Consider the following 26,196-nt stretch of genomic DNA (forward strand, 5'->3'; position numbering starts at 1 on the left):
CATGTGATTAAGGCACCCCCAAGCCTAAGCTTCATAATATCACAGGAAATCTACCCTGGCTGTTTTTTACATCGTTATCTGCATCACCTTCTCCAGATTGCAAATGGACTTTTATCAGCACTATTCTTTCCTATTTCTGAGGAAAAGGTCTCATCCTTCCTCACGGGGAAATGTATCATCTATGTTCTCATCTCTTTCACTTCCACAGGGACCTTGATCCATTCATTAACTTTCTCTTCTGTATCTTCACACACTCTCTTTCAGCTCTTTCTACTCCTCCCCTCGAAATACTAGATGTCCAGTGTTCTCCCATCAAAACACAAAAACTTCTCTCACCTCCTCAAGTGGTGGCAGTCTCTTCACGCCCACGACTGCTCTGAACATCCACATGCTCTGCCAAGCCCCGACCTGACCTCCAATCCGCCACCACTTCTCTTTCCCATTGCACGTCTGTCACCTGCATTTCTTAAGACTCTTTCCCCAGTGTGTCTTCCTGAAACACTAGACTGGCCCTCCCCAGGGTCACCAGTGAGTGACATCTTTGCTGCGAAAGCCACTTTTCAGTCACCATCTTCCGGTCTTTGTCTGAAGCGTTTGACTGCTCCCTCTTTCTCTCCTCTAGCTACTGTGACACCGGGTCTTCTAGGCTGAATTCTCACATTTCTGGCCACTCCATCCCATTACTCACTTGGCAAAAACTTACTAAACACCCACCGCCTGCAGGGGATGGAAACCTGAGATGTGCCCTCAATGGGCTTACAGCTGGCTCTGCTGCCTCTGTGCGTGCGTGCATGCATGCTACATCGCTTCAGTCGTGTCCGACTCTCTGCGACCCCATGGACTGCAGCCCACCAGGCTCCTCTGTTCTTGGGATTCTCCAGGCAAGAATACTGGACTGGGTTGCCATGCCCTCCTCCAGGGGATCTTCCAGACCCAGGGAACAAACCTGAGGCTCTTACATCTCCAGCACTGGCAGGTGGGTTCTTTACCACCAGCGCCACCACCCAGTCCTTAAACGTCAGTGTTGCAGTGGGTTCCACCTGAGGTCCTCTTTTTTCCTCATACTATCTTCTCGTGCTAAGTAATTTCAGTGTTTTCATAATAAAGTTTTACCTGTAAGCTTATGATTCCCAAACTTCTATAACTATTTCTATTCAAGTCTCTCTGCTAAGCTTCACACACATATTCAGCTGCCTAGTGCACATTTCCACTCTGAAGCACCACAAACACCCAGGTTGTCTGAAGTCAAATTATCATACTCCTGAAACCAAATATCCCAAGACCATTTACTACCAAAACATAGTTTTCACACTGATTAGAAATGACTGCTTGCTACACCAAGGTCTAATCTACCTGGGGTCCATTTCTGGAGTTCTGTGCCACTGTTATATTTGTCTAACTCTGCATCCATGATACAATACCTTTCTTAATTGCCATACCTTTAAAATAAGCCGATAGCTTCTAGGTAAGCACCCCGCCCCTATTCTTTTCACAATTATCTTGTCTATTGGGATTTTTATGGAACTGAATTGAATTTACAGACTTAATTTGGGAGAATTGATGCTTTTGAACTGTGGTGTTGGAGAAGACTCTTGAAAGTCCCTTGGACTGCAAGGAGATCCAACCAGTCCATCCTAAAGGAAATCAATCCTGAATACTCATTGGAAGGACTGATGTTGAAGCTGAAACTCCAATACTTTGGCCACCTGATGCGAAGAACTGACTCATTTGAAAAGACCCTGATACTGTGAAAGATCAAAGGCGGGAGAAGAGGACAACAGAGGATGAGATGGTTTGATGGCATCACCAACTCAATGGGCATGAGTTTGAGTAAACTCCAGGAGTTGGTGATGGACAGGAAGGCCTGGTGTCCTGCAGTCCATGGGGTCGCAAAGAGTCGGACACGACCGAGCAACTGAACTGAACTGATATCATATGGAGCCTCTCCATTCATGAAAAGTATATCTTCAGTTCTTCTTTTAGATCTTTTGTAATTTTCTCCACAAAGGTCATGCATGGTTTTTCTTTGTTTCCTCATTTCATGGAAAATTTCAAATGTATACAAATGTGGAGAGAATAATAAAATGAATCTCTCATCACTCAGCTTCAAAACTTATCAACACAAGGTCAACCTTGTTTCATCTACACCTGCTCTAGCCAAAAGAACTTATGCACGAAAGAGATTTCCTACTACTAATGTGAAAATATGCTAATATGACTGAGGAACTGTCATTTCAAATTTTAAATTTTAATTAATTTTAATTACCCACATATGGCTAGTGGCTATAGTATTGAACAGTGCAATCTGTAACCTACATTCACTCCACCACCATAACACTCAATTATTTTGAAGCAATTCCATGATGTCATGTCTTATTTAACCCTTAAATACTATAGTATGTTGCTGCTGCTACTGCTGCTAAGTCGCTTCAGTCGTGTCCGACTCTGTGCGACCCCATAGATGGCAGCCCACCAGGCTCCGCCATTCCTGGGATTCTCCAGGCAAGAACACTGGAGTGGGTTGCCATTTCCTTCTCCAATGCATGAAAGTGAAAAGTGAAAGTGAAGTTGCTCAGTCGTGCCTGACCCTCAGCGACCCCATGGACTGCAGCCTGCCAGGCTCCTCTGTCCATGGGATTTTCTAGGCAAGAGTACTGGAGTGGGGTGCCATTGCCTGCTGAGAAAATTAACCATCATTATTACCCTCTCCAAAAACATTCCTCAGTATCATCAAATGTCCAATGAATGTTTCAATTGTTTCATAAACTTTGGTTTTGCACTACTGGACTATTAGAATTAGGATCTAACCAAGGTCCACATTAGGCTGCTAATGTGCATCTTTTTTAGACTCACTTTATTTCTATAACTACTAATTTAGATTTTTCTTTTCTTGAATTAGTCTTGATAATATTTATTTTTCAAGAAAGTGGGAATTTAGGTTTTTCAAAATCATGAACATAAAGCTATTCCTGCTTATTCCTATGATCTTTTTATCCCTAAAATTGCCTTTTTTCTTCCTAGCATTATTTGTTTCTTTTTTACTTTTCAGCTGTCTTCTAAAAGTTTACTAATAGAAAATGTTATTAATTTTCTTCATCTATTGGTTTTGCTGAGCATCTCTGTTTTACTTTGTTTTCTATTTCTGCTCTTCACTATCTTCTTTCTTTCTTTGGATTTACCCTGTCCTTTTCTTAACGTCTTCAATAAAACTTAATATATTATGAGCATTTCTTGCTGTTTCATAGTGCATTTAAAACCATAAATTCCCCTCTAGTTTTGCTTTACTTCAATTTCACAAGTCCTGATATTTCCACTGTGTGTGTTTAGTCGCTTCAGTCATGTCCGACTCTGCGACCCCATGGACCATGGCCTGCTGGACTCCTCTGTCCATGGGATTCTCTAGGCAAGAACACCGGAGTGGGTTGCCATTTCCTTCTCCAGATCTGACCTGAGACAAGACCTCCTCCAAGCTGTGGATTGTTTAGTTCTGTTTCCAGTCTTTAAACATGAAATTTCTAAAGATTATCTTTTCATTGTGCTAGATGGCATAGATTCTTTGGAATTGTGAAGACATGCTTTGCCACCTAATTGCAACCAATATTTATAAATGTATCATATAAACTTATTCTTTGTTATGGGCAAAATTTATAATATCCATTATAGCAAGCTCATGAATTTTGTTGTTAAAAGGTATACTATGGCTTTACTGCATGATCTTCTAGTACCTCAGAGAGGTTTTTAAAAATTCTCATCCTGGTTTCTTATCCTTATGGTATCCTTGGACTTGTCCATTATTTCTTTAAATTATTTATTCATTCAACAAATACTTGAGCACCTATAAACCAGGAACTGTTTTAAGTACTGGAGATACAGTAATGAATATGAAAACTATGTACCTGCCCTCATGCATCTTACCTTCTACTATAGAACCCCCTCACTGTGCCAAACGAATATGGTCATATTTTGGTCATGATGTGAAAAGACATGTCATTAGGTGTATAAAAACTTAAGACTGTTGGAACCTTAGTACCCTGTTCATCATCGTATCTGATCCCTCGTTATCCCTATTAATATTTATTGCCTTAAGTCCTATTTCATGTTAATATTTACTTTCCATTTTTCTTTCAACATGTGCATCATTTTCCCCAATCATGCTTATAGTCTTTTGATATCATATATATTTAATTCCAAAATCTTTTAACAGATAAGCTTAATCCATTTACATGTACTGTATGTGGGATAAATCAAGTTTTCTTTATTACCCTTTAACTGGTTTAAAGTTATATCATTTATTTCTATTCATTTAAAAAATACATTTTTAACATGCTACATTAAGTATAAACTTAAAGCAATACAAAAATTGTCCCAAATGAGAATGCTTTAAATCTAATCCAATCTCTATCTTTTTAGGTATTTTTGCCTACTATTTTAATTCCACATTATTTTTAAATACTCCAATGGGAGTCTGTTAGACACTTCACTAATAGGAACAGTTTCATGGACTATGGAAGTTATAAAGCAGACATGCGGGTAGCGACCTCACAAGAAGTCTTACGGGCAGAAAGTCTAGTACCAGCTACTTCCTCCAAAAAGGCAGAAGTTATCACTCTCACCAAAGCAGGATGAAGTATATCATACAGATGTCCCCCATCCAAAAAACCTGGAAAGAAGTACTCCCAGAAAACCAATCCCACCCAGTGGGTGGAGCCTCATCAGGTTTTGCTAGTAACTAATTCTTCTGCTAAACTTGAAGATGTTAAGCCTTGGATTCATCCAAGTGAAGGAGGATCCCTCCTGGCCATCAACACAATAAAGGGGAAAGCTGCTGCTGAAAGCCCTTAACAGACTTTTAACTCTTTAGAAGAAACAGGAAGAACAAACAGGATGGCTCCTAACATTAAGATAAGGGCTGCAACTGTTTGGTTGCTTGAGCAAAGTTCTCTTATCTGATCCTGGAAACTAGTTCGGACTCTCAAGATCAAGTTACTTTACCCTTTCACTATAATTACACTACTTTGGAACTGAAGTACCCATTTCTGTCACTCTCTAATTTAGATTCAGCCTTTCAGTTCAGTTCAGTTTAGTCACTCAGTCGTGTCCGACTCTTTGCGACCCCATGAATCGCAGCACTCCAGGCCTCCCTGTCCATCACCAACTCCCGGAGTTCACTCAGACTCACGTCCATCGAGTCGGTGATGCCATCCAGCCATCTCATCCTCTGTCGTCCCCTTCTCCTCCTGCCCCCATCCCTCCCAGCATCAGAGTCTTTTCCAATGAGTTAACTCTTCGCATGAGGTGGCCAAAGTACTGGAGTTTCAGCTTTAGCATCATTCCTTCCAAAGAAACCCAGGGCTGATCTCCTTCAGAATGGACTGGTTGGATCTCCTTGCAGTCCAAGGGACTCTCAAGAGTCTTCTCCAACACCACAGTTCAAAAGCATCAATTCTTCGGCGTTCAGCCTTCTTCACAGTCCAACTCTCACATCCATACATGACCACTGGAAAAACCATAGCCTTGACTAGACAAACCTTTGTTGGTAAAGTAATGTCTCTGCTTTCCAATATGCTATCTAGGTTGGTCATAACTTTCCTTCCAAGGAGTAAGTGTCTTTTAATTTCATGGCTGCAGTCACCATCTGCAGTGATTCTGGAGCCCAAAGAAATAAGGTCTGACACTGTTTCCACTGTTTCCCCATCTATTTCCCATTTTCATAACGTATGGTACTATATAGGGCCCAGACTAAGGCAGAATTTTTTGGAGTGATTGTCCCACAATCGGCTAGGGAGAGCTCATTGTGGGTGTGTGTCAACAGGACTGGATGGCAGCATCCTCTGCAGGGTCCGGGTTATAATGTGAAGTGCTGTCTGCCACTTGTGTTTCCTGTTGTGCTTTGCCCTCACACGTACCAGCCTTTTTTTTGCAGGTGGGCCCCATCCTCAAGGTTACCTCCTGCCTCTGCTAGCCCCTGACCAGAATCAGTTTGAAAGTGAAGTCGCTCAGTTGTGTCCAGCTCTTTGCCACTCCATGGACTGTAACCTACCAGGCTCCTCCATCTATGGGATTTTCTAGGCAAGAATACTGGAGTGGGTTGCCATTTCCTTCTCCAGGAGATCTTCCCAACACAGGGATTGAACCCAGGTCTCCCGCAGTGTAGGCAGACACTTTACCATCTGAGCCACCAGGGAAGTAAGATAGTTTAACCGTGCTCAAACCCACAAAAGATGTGGAATGTTACAGGAGGCCAGGTGGACCACAGAAACCATACTGAATTTGGGCACCACCCTTACTCATATTACTGTGATCTGGGGCACATAATACTTTTTGGCGAATACTCTTTACCCGAACTGCACCCAACCAATCACTCCCCAACTGAACCAACACCTGTGGTGACTTGAGCAACACTGGCCAAAACCTAAGAGAAGAGAGAGATACTGAGGGACCTGGGGCTGGCTAAAGGGGATGAGCCAGAGAGGAATGGCCACCAAGGAATACGGTCATGGAAAAGAAAAGGGACTATTAATGCAGATAGATGGATTAACAGGGCTACTATTTCAGGAAGAAGGGACAGGTGAAGAAAGCAGCCTAGAAGACAAATGATACTCTGAGTCAATGCACAAATCTGACCTAGAAAATAATGGCAAACATGCTAAGAACCATTTCTGCGAACGGGCTGATAGAAACACACAGCAGAGCTTACTAAGCATGCTGATTGAACCAGAAGCCAAACTGGCATCTAAGCAGTGGTCCACTATACTGGGGGGTAGAAAGTCAGAAGGCAAAGCTTTGGGAAAACCCATGCCCTCCTTGCCCCCTAGGACTATGGGATATTTTGAGCAGTAACTATAATTTCTGCCACTGTGCCGTGACGGCAGCTGTTCCCTGGATTAACAAAAAGGGGCTGTAGGCAAAGGGAAAAGGAACACTTGCCAGAGACAGCATATACAGCCCATGGGGAACCACTGGGCCCTCATGAACAAACTGTGCCCCAGATTCAGATATGCAGCTCCAGTTCTAACTGTCACTTCTTGTCATGCATACAGGCTTCTCAGGAGACAGGTCAGGTGGTCTGGTATTCCCATCTCTTTAAGAATTTTCCACAATTTGTTGTGATCCACACAGTCAAAGGCTTTGGTGTAGTCAATGAAGCAGATTTCTTTTTTTTTTAAATTTCTTTTTCTATGATCCAGTGGATGTTAGCAATTTGATCTCTGGTTCCTCTGCCTTTTCTAAATCCAGCTTGTACATCTGGAAGTTCTCAGTTCACATACTGCTGAAGCCTAGTAGAAGGATTTTGAGAATCAACTTGCTAGCATGTGAAATGAGTACAACTGTATGGTAGTCTGAATATTCTTTGGCATTGCCCTTCTTTGGGACTGGAACGAAAACTGCTGAGTTTCAAATTTGCTGGCATATTCACTGCAGCACTTTAAAAGCATCATCTTGAGAAGCTTTCTCTATCTCCTTTATACTTTAATAAAACTTTATAAAAAAAAAAAAAAATAAATAAAAGCATCATCTTTCAGGATTTTAAATAGCTCAGCTGGAATTTCATCACCTCTATAAGCTTTGTTTGTAATAATGCTTCCTAAGGCCTACTTGACTTCATCAAAATTGGGAAAGGTATGCCAAGGCTATTTTTAAAAGGTTAAATAAGCAGGTACATCACCCTGCTTATTTAACTTCTATGCAGAATATATCATGCGAAATGCTGGGATGGGTGACTCACAAACTGGAACAAAGATTGCAGGGAGAAATATCAACAACCTCAGATATGCAAATGATATGACTTTAATGGAAGAAAGTGAAGAGGAACTAAAGAGCCTCTTTGATGAAGGTGAAAGAGGGGAGTGAAAAAGTTGCCTTAACACTCAACGTTCAAAAAACTAAGATCATGGCACCCAGTCCCATCACTTCATGGCAAACAGAAGGGGAAAAAGTAGAAACAGTGACAGATTTTCTTGGGCTCCAAAATCACTGCAGACAGTGACTGCAACCATGAAATTAAAAGATGTTTGCTCCTTAGAAGGAAAGCTATGACAAACCTAGACAGCATATTGAAAAGCAGAGACATCACTTTGCAGACAAACATCCATCTAGTCAAAGCTATGGTTTTTCCAGGACTCATGTATGGATGTGAGACAGGAGTTGAAGTTCATTTTTTCCCCCTCTATATGAATAGCCAATAGGCCCAGCATCATTTGTTGAAAACATTTCCCTATCCTCATTGAATCGACTTTGTGCCTTGGTTGAAAATCAATTGATTAAATAAGTAGGGCCTATTTCTGTACTACACTGCATTCCACTGATCTATTTGTGTACCCTTATGTAAAATCACACAGTACTGATTACTGCAGTTTTATAATAAATCTTGGGGCTTTGCAGGTGGTGCTGGTGGTAAAGAACCTGCCTGCCAATGTAGGAGACATAAGAGACTCGGGTTCGATTACTAACTAGTTAGTAGTTAGTGATTCTGCTTCTGTAGACAAGCAGTAGTAATGATGGCATGATAACATGAATATCCCTGAATTGTACACTGTATGTGGTTAAAATGGTAAATTTTATGTGACACGTTATTTAACGCAAAGAAACAAAAAAGAAATCTTTCCCAGAAACAACATAGCCGCCTATATTTTTTTCTAAGTATTTTTCAGGTGTGTCTTTCACACTTAGGTCTTCAGTCCATTTGGAAATTGCTGTTATAAATGATGTGAAGTAGGAATCCAATTTTGTCTTCAATCTATATGGATACCACATAGCTCAGCATCATTTACTGAATACACTGTGCTTCTGTACTACTACTTGGTGGTATACTTCCATATGTATATGAGCATGTTTCTAAGCTCTCTCTTCTGTTCCACGGGTTTACTTTCCTGTCCCTAAATCAAGACCAGTAATTAAGCCAGGAGTCTTGATTATTATGGTTTTATATTGTTTTGATACCTAGAAGGCAGAGAGTTTTTCTTCAAAATTGAGTTAGGAATTCCGGGTGCTCTGTCTTTTCATAGACATATTAGGTTCAACATGTGAAGCTCCATGAAAAACCATATTCCAATTTTAATTGGAATTTCAACAAATCCGTAGATTTGGAGAAAATGGACATCTTTAGAATACTGAGTCTTCCTACCCCAAGAATATGGTGAGTGAGTGATAGTCACTCAGTTGTGTCTGACTCTCTGCAACCCCATGGACTGTAGCCCGCCAAGGCTCCTTTGTCCATGGAATTCTCCAGGCAAGAATATTGGAGTGGGTTGCCATTTCCTTCTCCAATGAATATGGCATACGGCTGCATTTACTTGGGTCTTCTTTTATGTGTTTCAATAGAGCATTATAATTTTCTCCTTAAAGGACAATGTACCTTTAGTTTGATCTATTTCCAGATACCTTCAGTTTTCAATACTGTTATGAATAGCATCTTTTTATTATTAAAATTCCCAGTTATTGCTGGTGTGTAGAAGTTACTCTTTTATTCAGAAATCTGCTTGAATTGAAGGTCATTTTTGATGACCTCCTAACAAACAAAGCCCTTCCAGTTCTTCATTATCACATCCTATCAATTAACCTTCTAGTTATCTGATTTTTAGTGTCCTTTTCCCTGCCTATATTTAAGTTGCCAGCTCACATTGTAAGTTCAATGTCTAGAATAGGGTCTGACATATACTGCACAAAATGTTTGTTGAAAAAAATGGCGATTTTAAATCTAGATGATTTGGAAAAACAAGGGAAGAAAAGCAGATTTTGAAGTGATGGTGAAGTAAGGTCTAATTCAGGTTGGGAGGAATTCTTTAGAATTCTCACAGGTCATTAACATGCAGGCATCTGGCCACCACCTGGAGCACAAGCATAGAGGTTTGATGTGATGGAACTGATGAGACAGTGAAAGAGGAGAATGCATTCAAGAAGAAAAAAAAAAGAAAGAATATATTTAGGAACAACGAGAGTTGGGGCAGATTAGAGAGAGGGAGGGAACGAGCATGAGCAGCAGCATGGAAACCAACCGGACCGGAAAGATTTGAAGCAAAGAAAGAGGGAAATAAATAAAAGAGCCAGGTTCCTAAATCACATGAACACACAATTGGAGAAGTACAATTTCACCTAAGGAACAGAAAGCAAGAAACCTCATTTCTCGACTGGTAAAAAAACAATTAGAGCTCCAATACATTGTTGTTCAGTAGCTAAGTGGAGTCCGACTCTTTGCGACCCTATGGATTGCAGCATGCCAGGCCCTTTCTGTCTTCCACTATGTCCCCGAGTTTGCTCAAGTCATATCCATTAGGTTGGGTGATGTTATCTAACCATCTCATCCTCTGTTCCCCTTCTCCTCCTGCCCCCAGTCTTTCCCAGCATCAGGATCATTTCCAATGAGTGGACTCTTCCCATCAGGTGGCCAGAGTATTAGACTACAGATTCGGGAATCTGGGCAAGGAAGTAATTTTAGAACTCTCTGGGTCTTTCCTCCGGGCTCGGAGGACCCATTAGCATTCAATCTTATTCATCCTCTCGCGTCACAGCTATAGAAGCTGTGGTCTGAAAGGTTCCGATCTGAACTGCGGATACTTGTTTCCTCCTCATTTTCACCATCCTTCCTGTGGCCGACGGTACCGGCAGGTGCTCTCTGGGCCTGGGACTGGAATTAAGAGGAGGGTGGCGACCGGGAAAGCAGAGCTGGGTTGCCGAGGCGGGGAAACAGGCCCTCACCTCACGCCCAGCGCCGGGTCAGCGGGTCAGCCAGGGGCCGCGCGCCCTCCCTGGGGCGCCCCGGCCGCGCCGCGTCGCCGCCCGCCGCACGGCCCGCAGTGCCCGGCTTCGCCGAGGCCTGCATCCGCCCCCACCCACGAGCCCAGCCCTACCTTCCTTACCTGCCGGCGCACGGAGGCGGCTACAGTCCCCTGGCAGTTCACGCAGGAGCAAGTCCGCGGGGAACCCGCCCCAGCCCACCGCTACCAGTCCCCGCCCCTCCACCAGTAGCGGGCGACACGTGACCCCGCCCTCACCTCGCCCCGCCCCGCAAGAAGCCCCGCCCACGTCCCTCCTCCTCGCCGGCGCGCCCCACCCACGAGGCCGTCGCGGTCGCTATGACGTAGGAGGCGCATGCGAATTCGGTAGTCGGTGTCTAGGCGCTGCGGGATCCGTGGGTGGAAAGGTGCGTGGCGTCGGCCCTCGGAGCCATAGGGGAGTCTGGGGTGCGTGGAAGCTCTGTGGGTTTCCAAGAAAAAAGGAGGAGAGGGAAGAGTCCCAGAAACCTGTCTTTCAGGTTGCGGGGATACAGGGTTCTGTCCTGTCTCTTTCTGACGAGGCCGGGCGGCTGCCCCGCGGCAGTTGAACTGTGAATTTCTTTTGCAGGGGGGCATTGCCCAGCGCCCAAGTGTGGAAGTTTAATAAGAGTTAATTTGGCGTGCGGTGAATGGGTTCCTTACCTTCGAGCGCACGTCATTGGGGTACATATTTTATTTGGCAATATAACACAAGATCTGGAGACTTGGATTGTTCTTTTTCTGCTGGTAGCTGCGACTTAAATCTTTTTGCTCCATCTCATCTGTAAAACGAGATGGTCGGAGCCCCCATATAATTTTTAAGGCCCCTTGCGAAGCTACCATTCTGTGACTCCTGTCTCCGAGAATTTTACTTTTTATTATACTTCTAGGTGGGAAAAAGAAATATTTTGAATAATGTACTTGTTCTAAACCTGGATTGGCCACATTGCTGTGGAGTTAGGCCCCATTACGCTTTCATTAGGATTGACTGGGGGTAGGTTTGTTTGCAAATAAGATTTGTGCATTGTTACTATCCCAAATAGACTCGTTTGAATTTTGTTAAAAGATCAGAATATCTGGATGTTTTCCTAATGTTAGCTCTATGTTTTCATAGACTTATATGTTTAGTCTTGGCATTTAATATTTTGCCTCTGTTCAGAAGTAAATCACCGAAGGATATTGAAGTTAATGCTTTTCTATTTTGTCACCTTAGGCTTTGTTAGCATTTTTAGGGTCATCAGCACCTTCTGACTGGGAAAAGATGGTCAACGTCTTGAAAGGAGTGCTTATAGAATGGTTAGTAGTTTTGATACTTATTAAGTTTTAAATCCGCACATTGAGTCTTGATTTGCATGTGTACTGTTTCCAAAATCCATTTTGTTTTGTTCTTAAGATCTGAATGAATCAAGTCTTTCAGCTTTCTCAACTTCATTTTTCTTGCTTAGTAACTAGTGGGACAAATTTTGTTGCTAAGTTTCTTCCTAGTGCCAGTTTTCAGCATCTCTGTTGAATTGATGTAATTGGCGTTATTTCCAACAAATTGTGGTCAGTGGCAGGCAGCATATATGTTAAATTAACCCTCTTTAGGGGAACAGTGATTGTATTTTCAAGTCATCGGTGATTAACTAGAATTTTAGGGCCTGCCAAAGTCACACAAACTTTGGTCTTTAAAAAAGAGAAAAAAACAGGAGAGCCAGTTGGAGGTTTCTTAAAATAGGCACACATTCCAAAGGCGAAACTAAAAGCTGTGGGCAGTTAGCTCCTTAGAGCTAAAGTAGGGCTCAATTATCCCCAGTTTGAAAATCTGAACTGCTGGACCAGTCTTGCTCAGTCTCCACTTTTTTTTTTTTAAGCCCCACCAAATAATTCTGTTTCATCTGGGAATCCTGCCCTGATTGTCTGAAAATACTACTGTCTACATTTCTTTACCTCTAATGTGAGCCATCATATGGATGATGATACTGTTTCTGTGGTGGCAGCGTTCAGGGAGGAGCAAGACCAAACCCTCGGATATTCTGACATTTCAAGCAGCACCATCCAGTAGAAATACAACATGAGCCCCATATTTAGTCTTAAAGTTTCTAGTAGCCACACTGAAAAGTAAAATGAAACAAGTGCAATTTATTTAACTCAGTATAGCTGAAGTATTTCATCAGGTACAAAATCCTCAAAGTTCATACTAACACTTCAGGATTGTATTAAGTCTTTTTCCATGCTGCTGCTGCTAGGTTGCATCAGTCGTGTCCGACTCTGTGCGACCCCATAGACTGTAGCCCATTTCCATAGTAGAGCTTCAAAATCCACTGTCTTCTGTACTCTTATAGCTAGTCACAGGCTAGCCATATTTCAAGTGCTCAGTAGTGATGTGTGACTAGTGGGCTGCTTTATGGATAGTGCAGATTTAGCTTGAGTGGAGACCCCAAAGATAATTAAGAAAACAGCCAGTGAAGTGGAAGGGAACCTAAGGGAACGTTTCACGAAAGCAAGTAGGCTGTGTTAAGTGGTGGTGAGAGGTTGAGTAAGATGAAGACACTGGAGGTCATTGATTTTTTTCTTTTTTTTTTTAATCAGAGCTCCAATAATTTAGTGGAAAGGTGGGATAGATACTTCAGAAAGGGGAAGGGAGGAAAGGAAGTGAGACTGTTTGTCTTAATAATGAACAAGTGAAGTCGCTCAGTTGTGTCTGACTCTGCAACCCCATGGACTGCAGCACCCCAGGCTCCCCCTCCATGGGATTTCCCAGGCAAGAATACTGGAGTGGGTTGCCATTTCCTTTGCCAGGGGCTCTTCCTGACCCTGGGATGGAACCCAGTTCTCCCGCATTGCAGGCAGATTCTTTACCATCTGAGCCACCTGGGAAGCAAAGGGATAGAGAAATGGGTTGGTCACAGAGGAAGGATTGGTTAAGATACTCTGCTGCTTGTTACTCTCACTATTTTAACGTGAGAGACTAGAATGTTTGGTGATGGAAGTAAATGCTAGAAATGAGGGAAACGTTCACTTGGGAAAGCCAAGGGATGGATCTAGATCCCAGAATTCCAAGCATACTTCGTGGTTGTCTTTTGGAAAACACTTCTGAGCTACTTGTTTTTTATTTTTCTTATTACTTTGTCATAGCTAATAAAAACATTTTTCTGGTTGGTCTTTTAATGTTATTTTTTTTAACACAGAGGATCCACACACACATTGTCAGCTGTTTTTCCCTTTTATTTTTTCCAATTCTTCCAAATTTAATCTTCCTTCTGGATTTGATTGGTATTTACCTCTCTCCTAGGGTCTTCATATTTTTCTTTTAATTAATATTTCGTATTTCATTCATCTGGAATTTATTGAGAGGAGGGGCAAATTAAATTAGCTGTCTTTTTTTTTTTTTTTGGTCGATAGCTGAATAATTGTCCAACATTTATTTCCTTCCCTCATGATGTGTGATGGCTCTTTTATCACATAGTCTTTCTGTCCTTGCTACGCTCCCTAATCCCATCCCATATCCATTTTTTGTCATTCTTACCTATTCAAGAATAACCTGGGAATAATTTAGTTTGTTTCCAAAATAGTCCTTTTGGAATGATGGTTTGAATTGTATTACACACATGCGTATATATTTTTTAGTGATAGCTGGGAAGCATTTTAAAGAGCAAAACTTTGGGTGACTCATTAAAGTTTTGGTGGTAGGCTTTCAGTTTTAGCCCTAAGAACAGAGAGCGCAAGTTTGTAAGAGGAACTGAGGTACTTTTTCCTGACGGGGCAAGCTCCCACTGGTTTGCTTGTGACCAGCCTCGAAATTGTCCCTGGGCACTAGTGGCCTTCTGCCACCTTGTTTTTCCATGTATTGCCCAGATGAGCAGCACCAGCACCATCTGGAGCTTGTTAGAAATGAAAATTTTCAGACCTCACCCCAAATCTCCTAAGTCAGAACTGTGCATACAAAAGGATTTTAACACAGTGCACTTAATCAGCTGAAGTTTGGTAATCAGTTTTGCAGTGGAGAATTGTCTTGCCCCAAGATTAGATTTTATTTTTCAGAGGGATGCTATCCTAGCAGGGGCTTCCCTGGTGGCTCAGTGGTAAAGAACCTGCCTGCCAGTGCAGGAAACCCAGCAGACCCGGCCGAGTTTGATCCCTGGGTCAGGAAGATCTGGAGTAGAAAATGGCAACCCACTCCAATGTTCTTGCCTGAAAAATTCCGTGGACAGAGGAGCTTGGCAGTCCATAGTTCATGGGGTCACAAGAGTCAGACACAACTTAATGACTAGGCAATAACAACTATCCTTGCAAAACTTAATTTTTCCCTTCATGGTGAAATCTGAAGTGTAGCCTGAACAATTTTTCACAAGGGCAGCTGTCTTCCCAAAGATTGAGATCTTTCAAGAAGGCTCCAGATCTAAGCGATAATAGAGTCGTAAAGGGCATGGCCAGGGCCAGTGGCCCTCCTTCATGAGTAGGTGCACCTGTGGGGATGGTGGTACCTGAATGAGTCCTTCAGTCCCCTCATGTCTATACTTGATGCCAAAGGGAAGACTGTTGATAATACAACAGCAGCTGTATACTTCTGTTTATCATCTCATAATATTCATAGATGGTATGAAGCATTTAGGTGAATTGGAGTACAGATCTCCATTAAAAAAATAAACAGTGTATAACGTTGGCCATTTAGTCCCAACTGTCAGTGAATTGAAAAATTGAAAAGTACATGAATATAATAAGATTCTTTCTTCCCAACGCTTATCAATACCAGAGTCTAAAGATTTTCATGTTTTTTTGTCAAAATGAGGTTGGTGGAAACTTCCTGTTTTTTGGGATCCACCTCTTGTCATTGACTGCCAGCCTCACACCAAGAGTTTCCCTAGTGGAGCCAACCACAGCAGTTACTGAAGCAAGCCACATATGCTCAGCACATGTCTGCGTCCGATTCCAGGTGCTCGAGCAGACCTCTGGTGTGATACTTAATCACAGTTGGTTTGGCAAGGGCTTCAGCAAGGAAGATTTGTAGTACAGGTGCAAGTTCCAACCAGTTCACAGCACGAGAGCAAAGAATCTGGAGAAATAGGTAGTATTAGACCAGTCTTGTCCTTACACTTTTGGCTTCCAAACCTGCATTCTATTTGAAAAGCACATCAGAACTAAGGCCAAGCCAGTCTAACCACTGTCCTATTCTTTCACAGTATTTATAGTATCTTTTGTGAGCCTTTGCTTTGTATTCTTAGCAAGGCCACATTACATTCACCGAAGTTTCTTGGGCACCCAGAACAATGCCTGAGATATATAGAGAGAGAGCTACTTAGTAAATATTTGTTTATTGAAGGAATTTTGGTAATAAAATTGAGTCAAGGGGTATAGTTTCCCTTTAAATTCCAGACGATGAGTGTTCCTTTGGAGCTTGTATGCCACGACAGTGAACTAGAGTGGCTCTCGATAGATTGAATTCAAGTTTCAGTACAGAAAAGGGTTGCACAATAGGCCTCCTGTTTGGCTTTGTTTTTCTTTTAATTGGAGTACAGTTGATTTACAATGTTAATTTGAGGTTTACTGCAGAGTGATTTAGTTATACACAAAATTACTTTCTCTATGACCATATTAATTCATCAGAAAAAAATAAAACAGGATGACTGGTGATTTTGTACTAGGTGAAGTTAAGCTGAAACGTTAATTTGACTTAAAGGCAATTAAAAAAAAACAAGACTTAGTAATACGTAATGCACGTGTAGTAGGAGATGGCTAAAATGGCAAGGGTAGTCTGCAAATGGCAGAAATTTTGAAAACACTGACCTACTGGTTAAAAACACAGATGTGAGTCCCTGGCACTTCTTGGTTTCAGTTTGTTCAACTTTTATTCAATGGAAAGTATGCAGATGTATTTTATTTGTAAAATTTCTGGAGATGAAAGTCTTCAGAACCACTTCACCCTTGCTGTCTCTAATCCCAGTAGCTAGTCAATTGTGTGTCTTCTGTGAATGCACTGCACTCAGTAACAAGACAACGTATCAATTCGGACAGCAGTATTTATAACGTCCTTAGTTCTCCTCATTGTTCCAATTAGACCCACAGTTTATTTTAAAGGGTTAACAAAAAACTATTGTATGGCTTGCCACCTAAAGTGTATCTTTTTAAGAAGCCTCTGAATGTGTGCTTTTTGTAGGAGATACTAAGATTCCTGTGGGGTCTAAGGCAGTTCAGGACAGGAAAGGCCGTGGGGGTGAAGTGGGCACCAGAGTCACCAAGAGAGAGACAGGCATGTCCCTCCTCGCAGGGACGTGAGGGAGCAGCCTGGGTGCAGAGCGCTGAGGCCAAGGGGTGGTTTCTGTCTCCCCTTAAACTGCCCTCCTTCCTTTCTCCACCTCTCCCCACCCCCAAACCCCCATTTACATGTATAGGCTTGGAGCAATTGAGACAGTAGCTGAGATTTCAAAGAGTGTGAGCAGGAAGACAGAAGTTGTAGAGAAGCTGAAGCTTTGGTTTCCCCGTCCTGTGGGCCTTCCCATTTTCATTTCTGTAAAATCTGAAAGAACCCTGTTCAGCTGCTTCGTTACTGCCAGATTCTTTCTAGAATTATTCTTTAAACTCTTTTTTTTTTTTTTTTTTAATATTTCACAGCCTGGGTATGATTGGTAAGATGATTGGATGATTGGTATGATTGTCTACTTCAGTGAGATTTCTCAATTCAGGGTGGTGTTGCTTTACAAAAATTTCTTACTTAAATTTTTATTCTGTGTAACTGCCAAAATTAGGGAGTTACTGCAGGTGTAAATTTAACATCCTCAGTATCTGATTAAATCTGTGACCATCACATTGCCTCTCTTTGTATTTATAGAAGACCCTGTTGTTTCTCCCATCCTGCATGGGCAGTGATGGGACCAGATGCCGTGATCTTAGTTGTCTGAATGTTGAGTTTTAAGCCAACTTTTTCACTCTTCTCTTTCATGTTATTATCAGCCTTGAGACTCTCATTCCTAGGCCCTCAGTCACCCAAAACGCCACAGATTTCCAGGTCATCCTCATTCATTTTACATTCACTACCTTATGGCTCTGTTCATCGGCACTTAAATTCTACCTCCCCCTCACCCCTAGCCCATCCTTTCCACTTTGGCCTCTAGAACCTAGTGAAAGCAGGAACCCCCTGGATCCCAGCTTCTTCTCTCAACTTTCCATCTTTCTTCTCCCCCAATTCCCCTTTTTGTTGTTGTTATAATAAAACCTAGCTTTCCCCTGAGCCCACTCTGTTGACCTTTTTTCTCTAATATATCTTGTACCTTTGGGCCAAGAAATAGGATGGGTATCTATCTTCTTTGACTGTGTGGATCACAATAAACTGTGGAAAATTCTGAAAGATGGGCATACCAGACCACATGACCTGCCTCTTGAGAAACCTGTATGCAGGTCAGGAAGCAACAGTTAGAACTGGACATGGAACAACAGACTGGTTCCAAATAGGAAAAGGAGTACATCAAGGCTGTATATTTGACACCCTGCTTATTTAACTTATATGCAGAGTAGATCATGAGAAATGGTGGGCTGGATGAAGCACAAGCTGGAATCAAGATTGGTGGGAGAAATATCAATAACCTCAGATATGCAGATGACACCACCCTTATGGCAGAAAGTGAAGAAGAACTAAAGAGCCTCTTGATGAAAGTGAAAGAAGAGAGTGAAAAGGTTGGCTTAAAGCTCAACATTCAGAAAACTAAGATCATGGCATCCGGTCCCATCACTTCATGGCAAATAGATGGGGAAACAGTGGCTGACTGTATTTTTCTGGGCTCCAAAATCACTGCAGATGGTGATTGCAGCCCTGAAATTAAAAGATGCTTACTCCTTGGAAGAAAAGTTATGACCAGCCTAGACAGCATATTAAAAAGCAGAGACATTACTTTGCCAACAAAGGTCCGTCTTACCGGGGTCCAGCCCCGGTTGGATCCAGGGATTCCCTCAGGATGACGGCGTTGGCGAAAAGGATAGAAATAGAGAAAGAGATAAGGAAAGAATTTTGCAGTTAAGAAAATAGAGACGAGAAAAGAGGCTGATATTCCTTGGTTTACGCAGAAAGCCAATAAAGCCCCAGCACGGGACTTGCTCTGTTCATGTAGGCCGCAGGCACCCTCTCGAATCACTGAAGGTGCCCCACCTTAGGCACCTTCTCTAGTGGGTCTTATAAGCCTAGGCAGGAAAGTGAACTCAGAGAGCCCCTGCACTCCAGGGGATCAGCCTGAAAAGGAAAAGGAAAGAGAAGGAAACAAGAAAGAACCACACGGGGAGACCAAGCTTTGAGCAAGGCCCGTAGCTTTATTTTCAAAGGGAGCTTATGTACCTTAAGTTGTGCATAGAGGATAATAGGGGGTGTGAAATCATGCAAAGTCAGCAGTCCTTGATCCTTATCGAGACCAGGCTTTCTTTTCTGCAAACTTATTGTATACAAATGGCTTAGGTGGTTTACATCATCTTCTGGCCAGAAGGCCTGTTAACATTTTATGACTCTGATAAAGGTTTGTCAACCATAAGACTTACTTTCTCTAAGAGTAATTATTTTAAAGTTTGGCGGCATCCTCCGAAGGTATTAGATAAAGTTGCATTCCTATAGGGCAGAGGTGCAGTGGGTTTACAACAAGGAAAGAATTTATTACCTTAAGGGTCTAAAGTTGTTAGCACCAAGGCCACTACTTATTTTTTCTACATACCAACTATATTAATTAATACACTTCCAAGGATACAATACAGGGGATGTGGAAACTTGGCAGCAAGCATTGGCTCAACAAGGAAATCTTCTACTAGTTCTATTATGACAATTTCTAACTCCCTGAGAGGCTCTATACTATTTGAATATACTATTTGAATATCTTAAGCCTCCCATGCCTCTCGAAGTTGGGAGACGTATGCGTAGCTGTAGGAGTCCGGGTAAACCTGTCAGGCAAGTTAGAGAGCCATCTGAGGGGTTTGGATTTAAACACTCCTATTATGCCCAGGAGGCTAATTAGCTAGAGCTCTAAGTTGATTTCCTTCAGAGAAAAAGTGGTAGGGGATAGCCCCTCGTTAATGTCAGAGGAGTTGGTGAAAGTTGTAAAATAGTAAAACAGATTCTGGTTTTGGGGTAGATGCTCAGGCAGGTCCAGGGGGGGCCCCTTGAGTCCTGACTCGCCTTTGCATATCAGGCCTCTCTGCATGACCTTTGTCATGGGTGGAAACTCCCGTGCTGGCTCCCGGCATGTCTAGTCAAGGCTATGGTTTTTCCAGTGGTCATGTATGGATGTGAGAGTTGGACTGTGAAGAAGGCTGAGTGCCGAAGAATTGATGCTTTTGAACTGTGGTGTTGGAGAAGACTCTTGAGAGTCCCTTGGACTGCAAGGAGATACAACCAGTCCATTCTGAAGGAGATGAGCCCTGGGTGTTCTTTGGGAGGACTGATGTTGAAGCTGAAACTCTGGTACTTTGGCCACCTGATGCGAAGAGCTGACTCATTTGAAAAGACCCTGATGTTGGGAAAGATTGAGGGCAGGAGGAGAAGGGGACGGCAGAGGATGAGATGGTTGGATGGCATCACCGACTTGATGGACATGAGTTTGGGTGGACTCTGGGAGTTGGTGACGGATAGGGAGGCCTGGCGGGCTGCGGTTCATGGGGTTGCAAAAAGTCGGACACAACTGAGTGACTGAACTGACTGACTGCCTTCTTTATTATTGCCACTTCCAGAAATCCTCCACCCTGTCCAGGAAAACCCCCGGTTCCCAATCTGATGAACCCACCCAGTAATTCTCTCTTGTAATCATCTACAAACACCCCAGTCTTTGCTTGAAGGTTTTTCTTCGAAGGCGACCTGTCACTCTTCAGGAGCACTCCATAGATTCTTAAGTGATTTCATGTGTGTAGTCCTTTCAGTCCCCTGATGACCTCTCAGCTTTTTGACCTCCTTTTCCAATGAGCTTTCCTTGCCCTGCTGTCGCCATTCATTTGCATTGTCACACCTACCAGTATTGTGGTCTTGTCAAAATCTCTGTTTCAGGCACCCACCTCTGACCACCACCTCCTCTTTCCAGTTCATGCCCTCTAATACCCTAGTTTAGAGTTAATAGTTTCTTTTGGAGAAGGAAATGGTAGCCCACTCCAGTGTTCTTGCCTGGAGAATCCCATAAACAGAGGAACCTGGTGGGCTTCAGTGTATGGGGTTGCAAAGAGTCAGACATGACTAAGCAGCTAACACAGTTCCTTGGGACCTCCCTGGTGGCTCCTTTGATTCTCCCAGACCTGCAGATCCCCCCAGCTCTTCCCTGTCCTGCACGGTCCCCACACCCTCGCTTCCATCAGTGTACTCGTCCTCTTAAAGACCCTCAACTCCCTTGGCCCTCTCCCAGTCACATTCACCAGGTCCGGTTCAGTCTAGCCCTCCCGCTGTTGTGAACCTTTACTTCCACAGCTCTAGATGGCTGGAGAGCATACTGATCGGTCTCACTTTAAATTCATGACTGTTACTAAACTCACGACTTAAATAAATGTAGCCTGCAAGTTCCTAAGTTTTCATTTGTTCTCCCAGTTTCCCAGTCAAGCTGTTGTATTTCATCAAATTAAGAGTCCACCAGTTTTAAAATTTAGCAGTATGTTATGTCCCTCTTAAGAAAAAACACATACCATTAAATCGAGTCCCATCCCAGTTTGGGAGATAATTCAAATCTTGGAATGAATGGAATGTGGTATTTCACCTTCTCTTATGGCAAAAACCACCCCTGTCCTCACCTCAGCTGGTCAATTTGTTTCTTGTTTAATTGAGAAAATGGAAGCAGTCAGAACATCCGCGAGTCTTTTATCACATGGACCTGGGCCCATACACTCTTCCTGCCGTGACGCTGTGAGTGATATCCTTCTTCTCCAACTCCCGCTTGATTTTCCTGCTCTTTGTAGCAGAATTTCTCAGAAGATACATCTCTGTTCACCTTTCTCTGATTTCTTTCCTCTCAGTCTAGAAACCACTCCAGTCAGATTCTTTGCTGTGTCCTCATCGTCTTGAAACTGCTCTTGTGTGGTCAGTTTTCAGTCCTTATCTCGCTATTCCTGTTAACAGCGTTTGACCCGGTTGATCTCTGCGTCTTCCTGGATATCCTTTGTTAACATAACTTGTAAATACGCTTCAGATTTTCTTCCGACCTCAGTGGTCACGTTATAGTCTGTTTTGCTGGTTCCTCCTTTCCTTCCTAACCTTTTGGGGTTGGGCTGTCCAGGGCTTGGTGCCTGGACTGTCCTCTCTAGCTCTGCTCCCTCCTTGGTCACGGCTCTAAATGCCATCTAGACACTGCTGACTGACTGAGTCCTTGTTCTTGACTTCACTGCTGAAATGCAGAATTGTATATCTGGCTTCCTGCTCAACCGCTTCACGCGGGCGACATCTCAAAGGTAACATGCCTGAAACTGGACTCCTGATCTTACCTGCTTACTTGTCCTTCCGTGTTCCTCCTCATCTCAGTGCAAGACTGCTTCATCTCTCTATTATCTCAGGCCAAAAGTCTTGGCATCTCCTTAATTCCTCTCAAAGTTCGAGTCCAGTCTCAGCAGGTTATGTTGGCTTTACATTCGGCATGTGTCTAGCAGTCAGCCACTGCCCAAGCTCGTTTTTACCACCGAGGTCCAGATTGTTGTGTCTTGTCTGGATTACCGCGGTCACCTTCTGAGTCTCCCTCCTTCCAGCCTTGCCTCCACCGTCCACCAGTCTTTTCTCAGCCCTGCAGTCAGTATGATCCTTAACATTTAAAAGTCAGGTCAGTTTGTAAGTTAAATCAGGATAAAGCTCTGACCTCATCTGGTGCTGCTCCCCCCCAACCCCCGGCTGCCCCCTCCAGCTCTGTGGCCTTGCTGTTGGCTCTGCCTGGGCAGCTCTGCATCGCGTCACCCCATGGTTCGCTCCCTGCCTCCTTCTGACGTTTGTTCAGATACCACCTGCTCAGTAAGGCCTTCCCTGAGGCCCCTTCTTAAACTTCCAAGATCACGTCACTGTCGTCACTGCCATTTCTCACTCCGATTCCTTGGTTTTTGTGCGTTTGTCATAGTGTTACCACTAGACTGTAAGCTCCGCAATAGAAAGGGTTCTGAATTATTGTTTGCTTCACTGCTGGATCCCCCGGACCACAATAGCACTGGACACATGTTGGGTATTCAGTAAGTTTTCACTGAATGAGGGAATAAAACTTAAAATAGCATATTTGCTACTTCTGAGCAAATCAGTACCCCACATTAGTATGGTCATTCTGATACAGCAACTATAGAACTTAACTGAATTTTGCCAAACTTAAGTGGGTAAATATAACCTTGGTATTCTGAACCTAAGGTAACAAACAGACTAGGAGCTAAATTTAAAATCTGTGTTGTTTCTGACATGGGCAGGCCTGCTTATTTATTCACATAATTTTAGAGCATAGTAAATTGTTAATAAAATTATTTGGAAGGTAAGTTGTTGAAAGTAATTAAGACAGCCGTTTTTTCAGGAAGAGTTGACTTTATTCATAGTTAATATGCCATGCACCATACTCATTTAGTAATTGAAATCCATTACCTATTAGCTTCACATATACCTATGCTGCTGCTAAGTCAATTCAGTTGTGTCCAACTCTGTGCGACCCCATAGATGGCAGCCCACCAGGCTCCCCTGTCCCTGGGATTCTCCAGGGAGGAACACTGGAATGGGTTGCCATTTCCTTCTCCAATGCATGAAAGTGAAAAGTGAAAGGGAAGTCGCTCAGTCGTGTCCGACTCTTGGCAACCCCCTGGACTGCAGCCTAACAGGCTCCTCCGTCCATGGGATTTTCCAGGCAAGAGTACTGGAGTGGGGTGCCATCGCCTTCTCCGACATATACCTATGCTTGTACTTAAAAGCAATAAGATGTATACAGTTTTTACTAAATTACACTGACCTCTTTGAATTAAATAGGTATTTTTGCAATTGATGTTGACATCCCTCAAAAAAAAACGAAAGATTGTGTGAGATTATGCTTTCTCTAAGAATTAAAAAAAAACCTGTATATAACCGGACATAATTTTATATTCATCTTTTGCTAAACACATTATTGTATATTATGTCCTTTGTTGTGATTCAGGTTTTTATAAAAAGCATTTCTATAAATCCAAAAAATTTTATCTCTTTGCCTTAAGACTATCCTGTTTATTCCAAGCTAAAAATCACAAATAGAGTTGAATTTAGCTCTTTTTTTGAGCTCAGTATGTTCAAAAATATTTGGTTAGAATTTCCTTTAAAGATTCTAAGTGATAGTTCAGACTTAACGAGGTTCAGAATTAAAGAAGAGAAAAATAGTTGAATAATTATCAGCCAGACATTGTCTTTGACATTTTTAAAATCAGTCAACAGGGCCGTGCTTTGGGTCCCTGTTAACTACAGAGTTGTGACTGTTGCTTTACTTTTACACTTGTCGCTGACAGATTATTATTTAAAATCTCATCTTCGGCCTCTTCTAAACTTCCACCAACTGTTCTCAATGAAGCTGCATCTGTGAATCGTCAGCCCTTGGGGCAGAGAAGAGAGGGGAGGGGTGGGGAACACTTGACAACTTTTGAAATTGTCCTCAAACAGTCTGTGCTCAGTCTTCATTGTTCAGGTCGCTGGCACACCTAGACAGCAAGGTGTCGCCTTGTCACATGTTCTATCTCGACAGTGACCCTGCCGCGAAGCAGTTGCTGCTGTACTTGTCTCATCACGTGTTTTATCTCGACAGTGACCCTGCCATGAAGCAGTTTCTGCTGTACTTGGACGAGTCAAACGCCCTCGGGAAGAAGTTCATCATTCAGGACATTGATGACACCCATGTCTTTGTGATAGCAGAGTTGGTTAATGTCCTCCAGGAGCGAGTAGGCGAATTAATGGACCAGAATGCCTTTTCTCTTACCCAGAAGTGAAAATATTAGCTACTGACCCCTTGGGAATTAAAAGTAACAAGTGTGAGAGTCTGCCACCATCCTATGTCTTATGTGACCGGTTTGGTTTACAGAATTGCTTAGAAGCTTTTCATGGGAAAGACAGGGGTATCATTCGTTCATAAAAAAGCCCTGAACTGACTTTCTTGTGCTATTCCCACCCCCACCCCCCGCCCCCAGTATATATACCCTAGAATTAAAAAAATTTAGCTGTTGGGTATAATTTGGCTTTTATTTACCTTTATTAAACCATAATGTGAGAGACCTGGGTTTGATCCCTGGGTTGGGAAGATTCCCTGGAGAAGGCAATGGCAACCCACTCCAGTACTCTTGCCTTGAAAATCCCATGGGTGGAGGAGCTTGGTGCAGGCTACTATCCATGGGGTCGCAAAGAGTTGGGCATGACTGAGCGACTTCACTTTCACTTTAAAACCATAAATGTAATTGGTTTTCCTACCTTTTCATGCCAATTTATTCCATTAAAAATAGAATGAAATATGCTTTTAAATCCTCAATCTAATAGTCTAGATACTTATTTTTCTTGTTCCTATTAGTAATGGGGGTTTGATAGAGAAGGTATCGTTTGTTTTGTTTCAACTAGATCAATATGCCAGGGTGGGAACTTTGGTAATATTTGTGCTTTACAAATAATATCTGCATACCAGCCAGCTCTATTGGTGAAGAAGATATGGAAGAGAACCATGTAACATTACCCAAAAATTCAGTTTTTAAAAGCACCAAGGATTAGAAACAACCAAATGGAAAAGGTGTGTGCTGCTTTGCAGCTTTCATCATTCCTTATTTAGACTTTGTCACATTTTCTTACTAAGGCAAGTGTTCTTTTATTAAGAAGTCAGTTTTACTTGGGACTTATTCCCTATGACAATCCCTGTTTAAACTTATCTCAAAAAGAAAGGTAAGAACAGACAGAATCAAAGTCAGTCTTGGTGGAGGCGGCATGACGAGATTAAGTTTTGTTGCATCTAGTTCTGTGGTTGATGCAGGCAGAAACAAGGACCCTTTTGGAGGCTTTGCTTCCCTTCCTGAAGATGGTGTTAGCAGGATGGGTTCAGATAGCAGGAGTTTTCCAAAAGAAAAGAGAACTTTCAGGATGTTAGGTGGAATCTTCTCGAACCCCACTTCACCTGCCTCCCTATGGTGTGCGTATTCACAGCATCTGTGTACCAACATCACTTGCACATGCATTCCTAAACCTAGAAACTTCCATTGGCATATTTATCATGATTCCCACCCATATAACTCAAACCACCCAATTTTGATTTTCACATAACCGTGCAAACAGTTCTGATGAGTCATTGGGGTTCCCTGATGGCTCAGATGGTAAAGAGTCTGCCCGCAATGCGGGAGACCTAGGTTCAATCCCTAGATTGTGAAGATCCTTTGGACAAAGGAACACTACCAACTCCAGTCCTCTGGCCTGAAGAATTCCATGGACGGAGGACCTTGGCAGGCCACAGTCCGTGGGGTCACAAAGAGTCAGATACGATTGAGAGACTTTCAGTCTCTTTTCCAGTGCCACAACTTGTTG

At 42.7% G+C, this 26,196-nt stretch overlaps 2 protein-coding genes across 5 annotated transcripts in view; one reads left to right on the forward strand and one right to left on the reverse strand.

Moving 5' to 3' along the window:
• SERAC1 (serine active site containing 1) overlaps positions 1-10,963 on the reverse strand; it is a 54,336-nt gene extending 43,373 nt beyond the window's left edge. For all 3 annotated transcript variants that reach the window (XM_059889696.1, XM_024996613.2, XM_005211072.5), the window contains exon 1: positions 10,857-10,963. The gene's annotated coding sequence lies outside the window, so the exon portion shown is untranslated. The remainder of the gene's footprint in view (positions 1-10,856) is intronic.
• Positions 10,964-11,101: 138 nt separating this feature from the next.
• On the forward strand, positions 11,102-25,162 carry GTF2H5 (general transcription factor IIH subunit 5). 2 transcript variants are annotated; one of them, XM_059889691.1, is made up of 3 exons: positions 11,102-11,180; positions 11,965-12,047; positions 24,389-25,162. In XM_059889691.1, exons 2-3 carry the CDS (start codon positions 12,013-12,015, stop codon positions 24,627-24,629), a joined length of 276 nt encoding a protein of 91 aa, XP_059745674.1. In that variant the 5' UTR covers positions 11,102-11,180; positions 11,965-12,012; the 3' UTR covers positions 24,630-25,162.
• The last annotated feature ends 1,034 nt before the right edge of the window (positions 25,163-26,196 follow it).

This window comes from Bos taurus, chromosome 9 (genome assembly GCF_002263795.3).
Source record: "Bos taurus isolate L1 Dominette 01449 registration number 42190680 breed Hereford chromosome 9, ARS-UCD2.0, whole genome shotgun sequence".
Lineage (NCBI taxonomy): Eukaryota > Metazoa > Chordata > Mammalia > Artiodactyla > Bovidae > Bos > Bos taurus.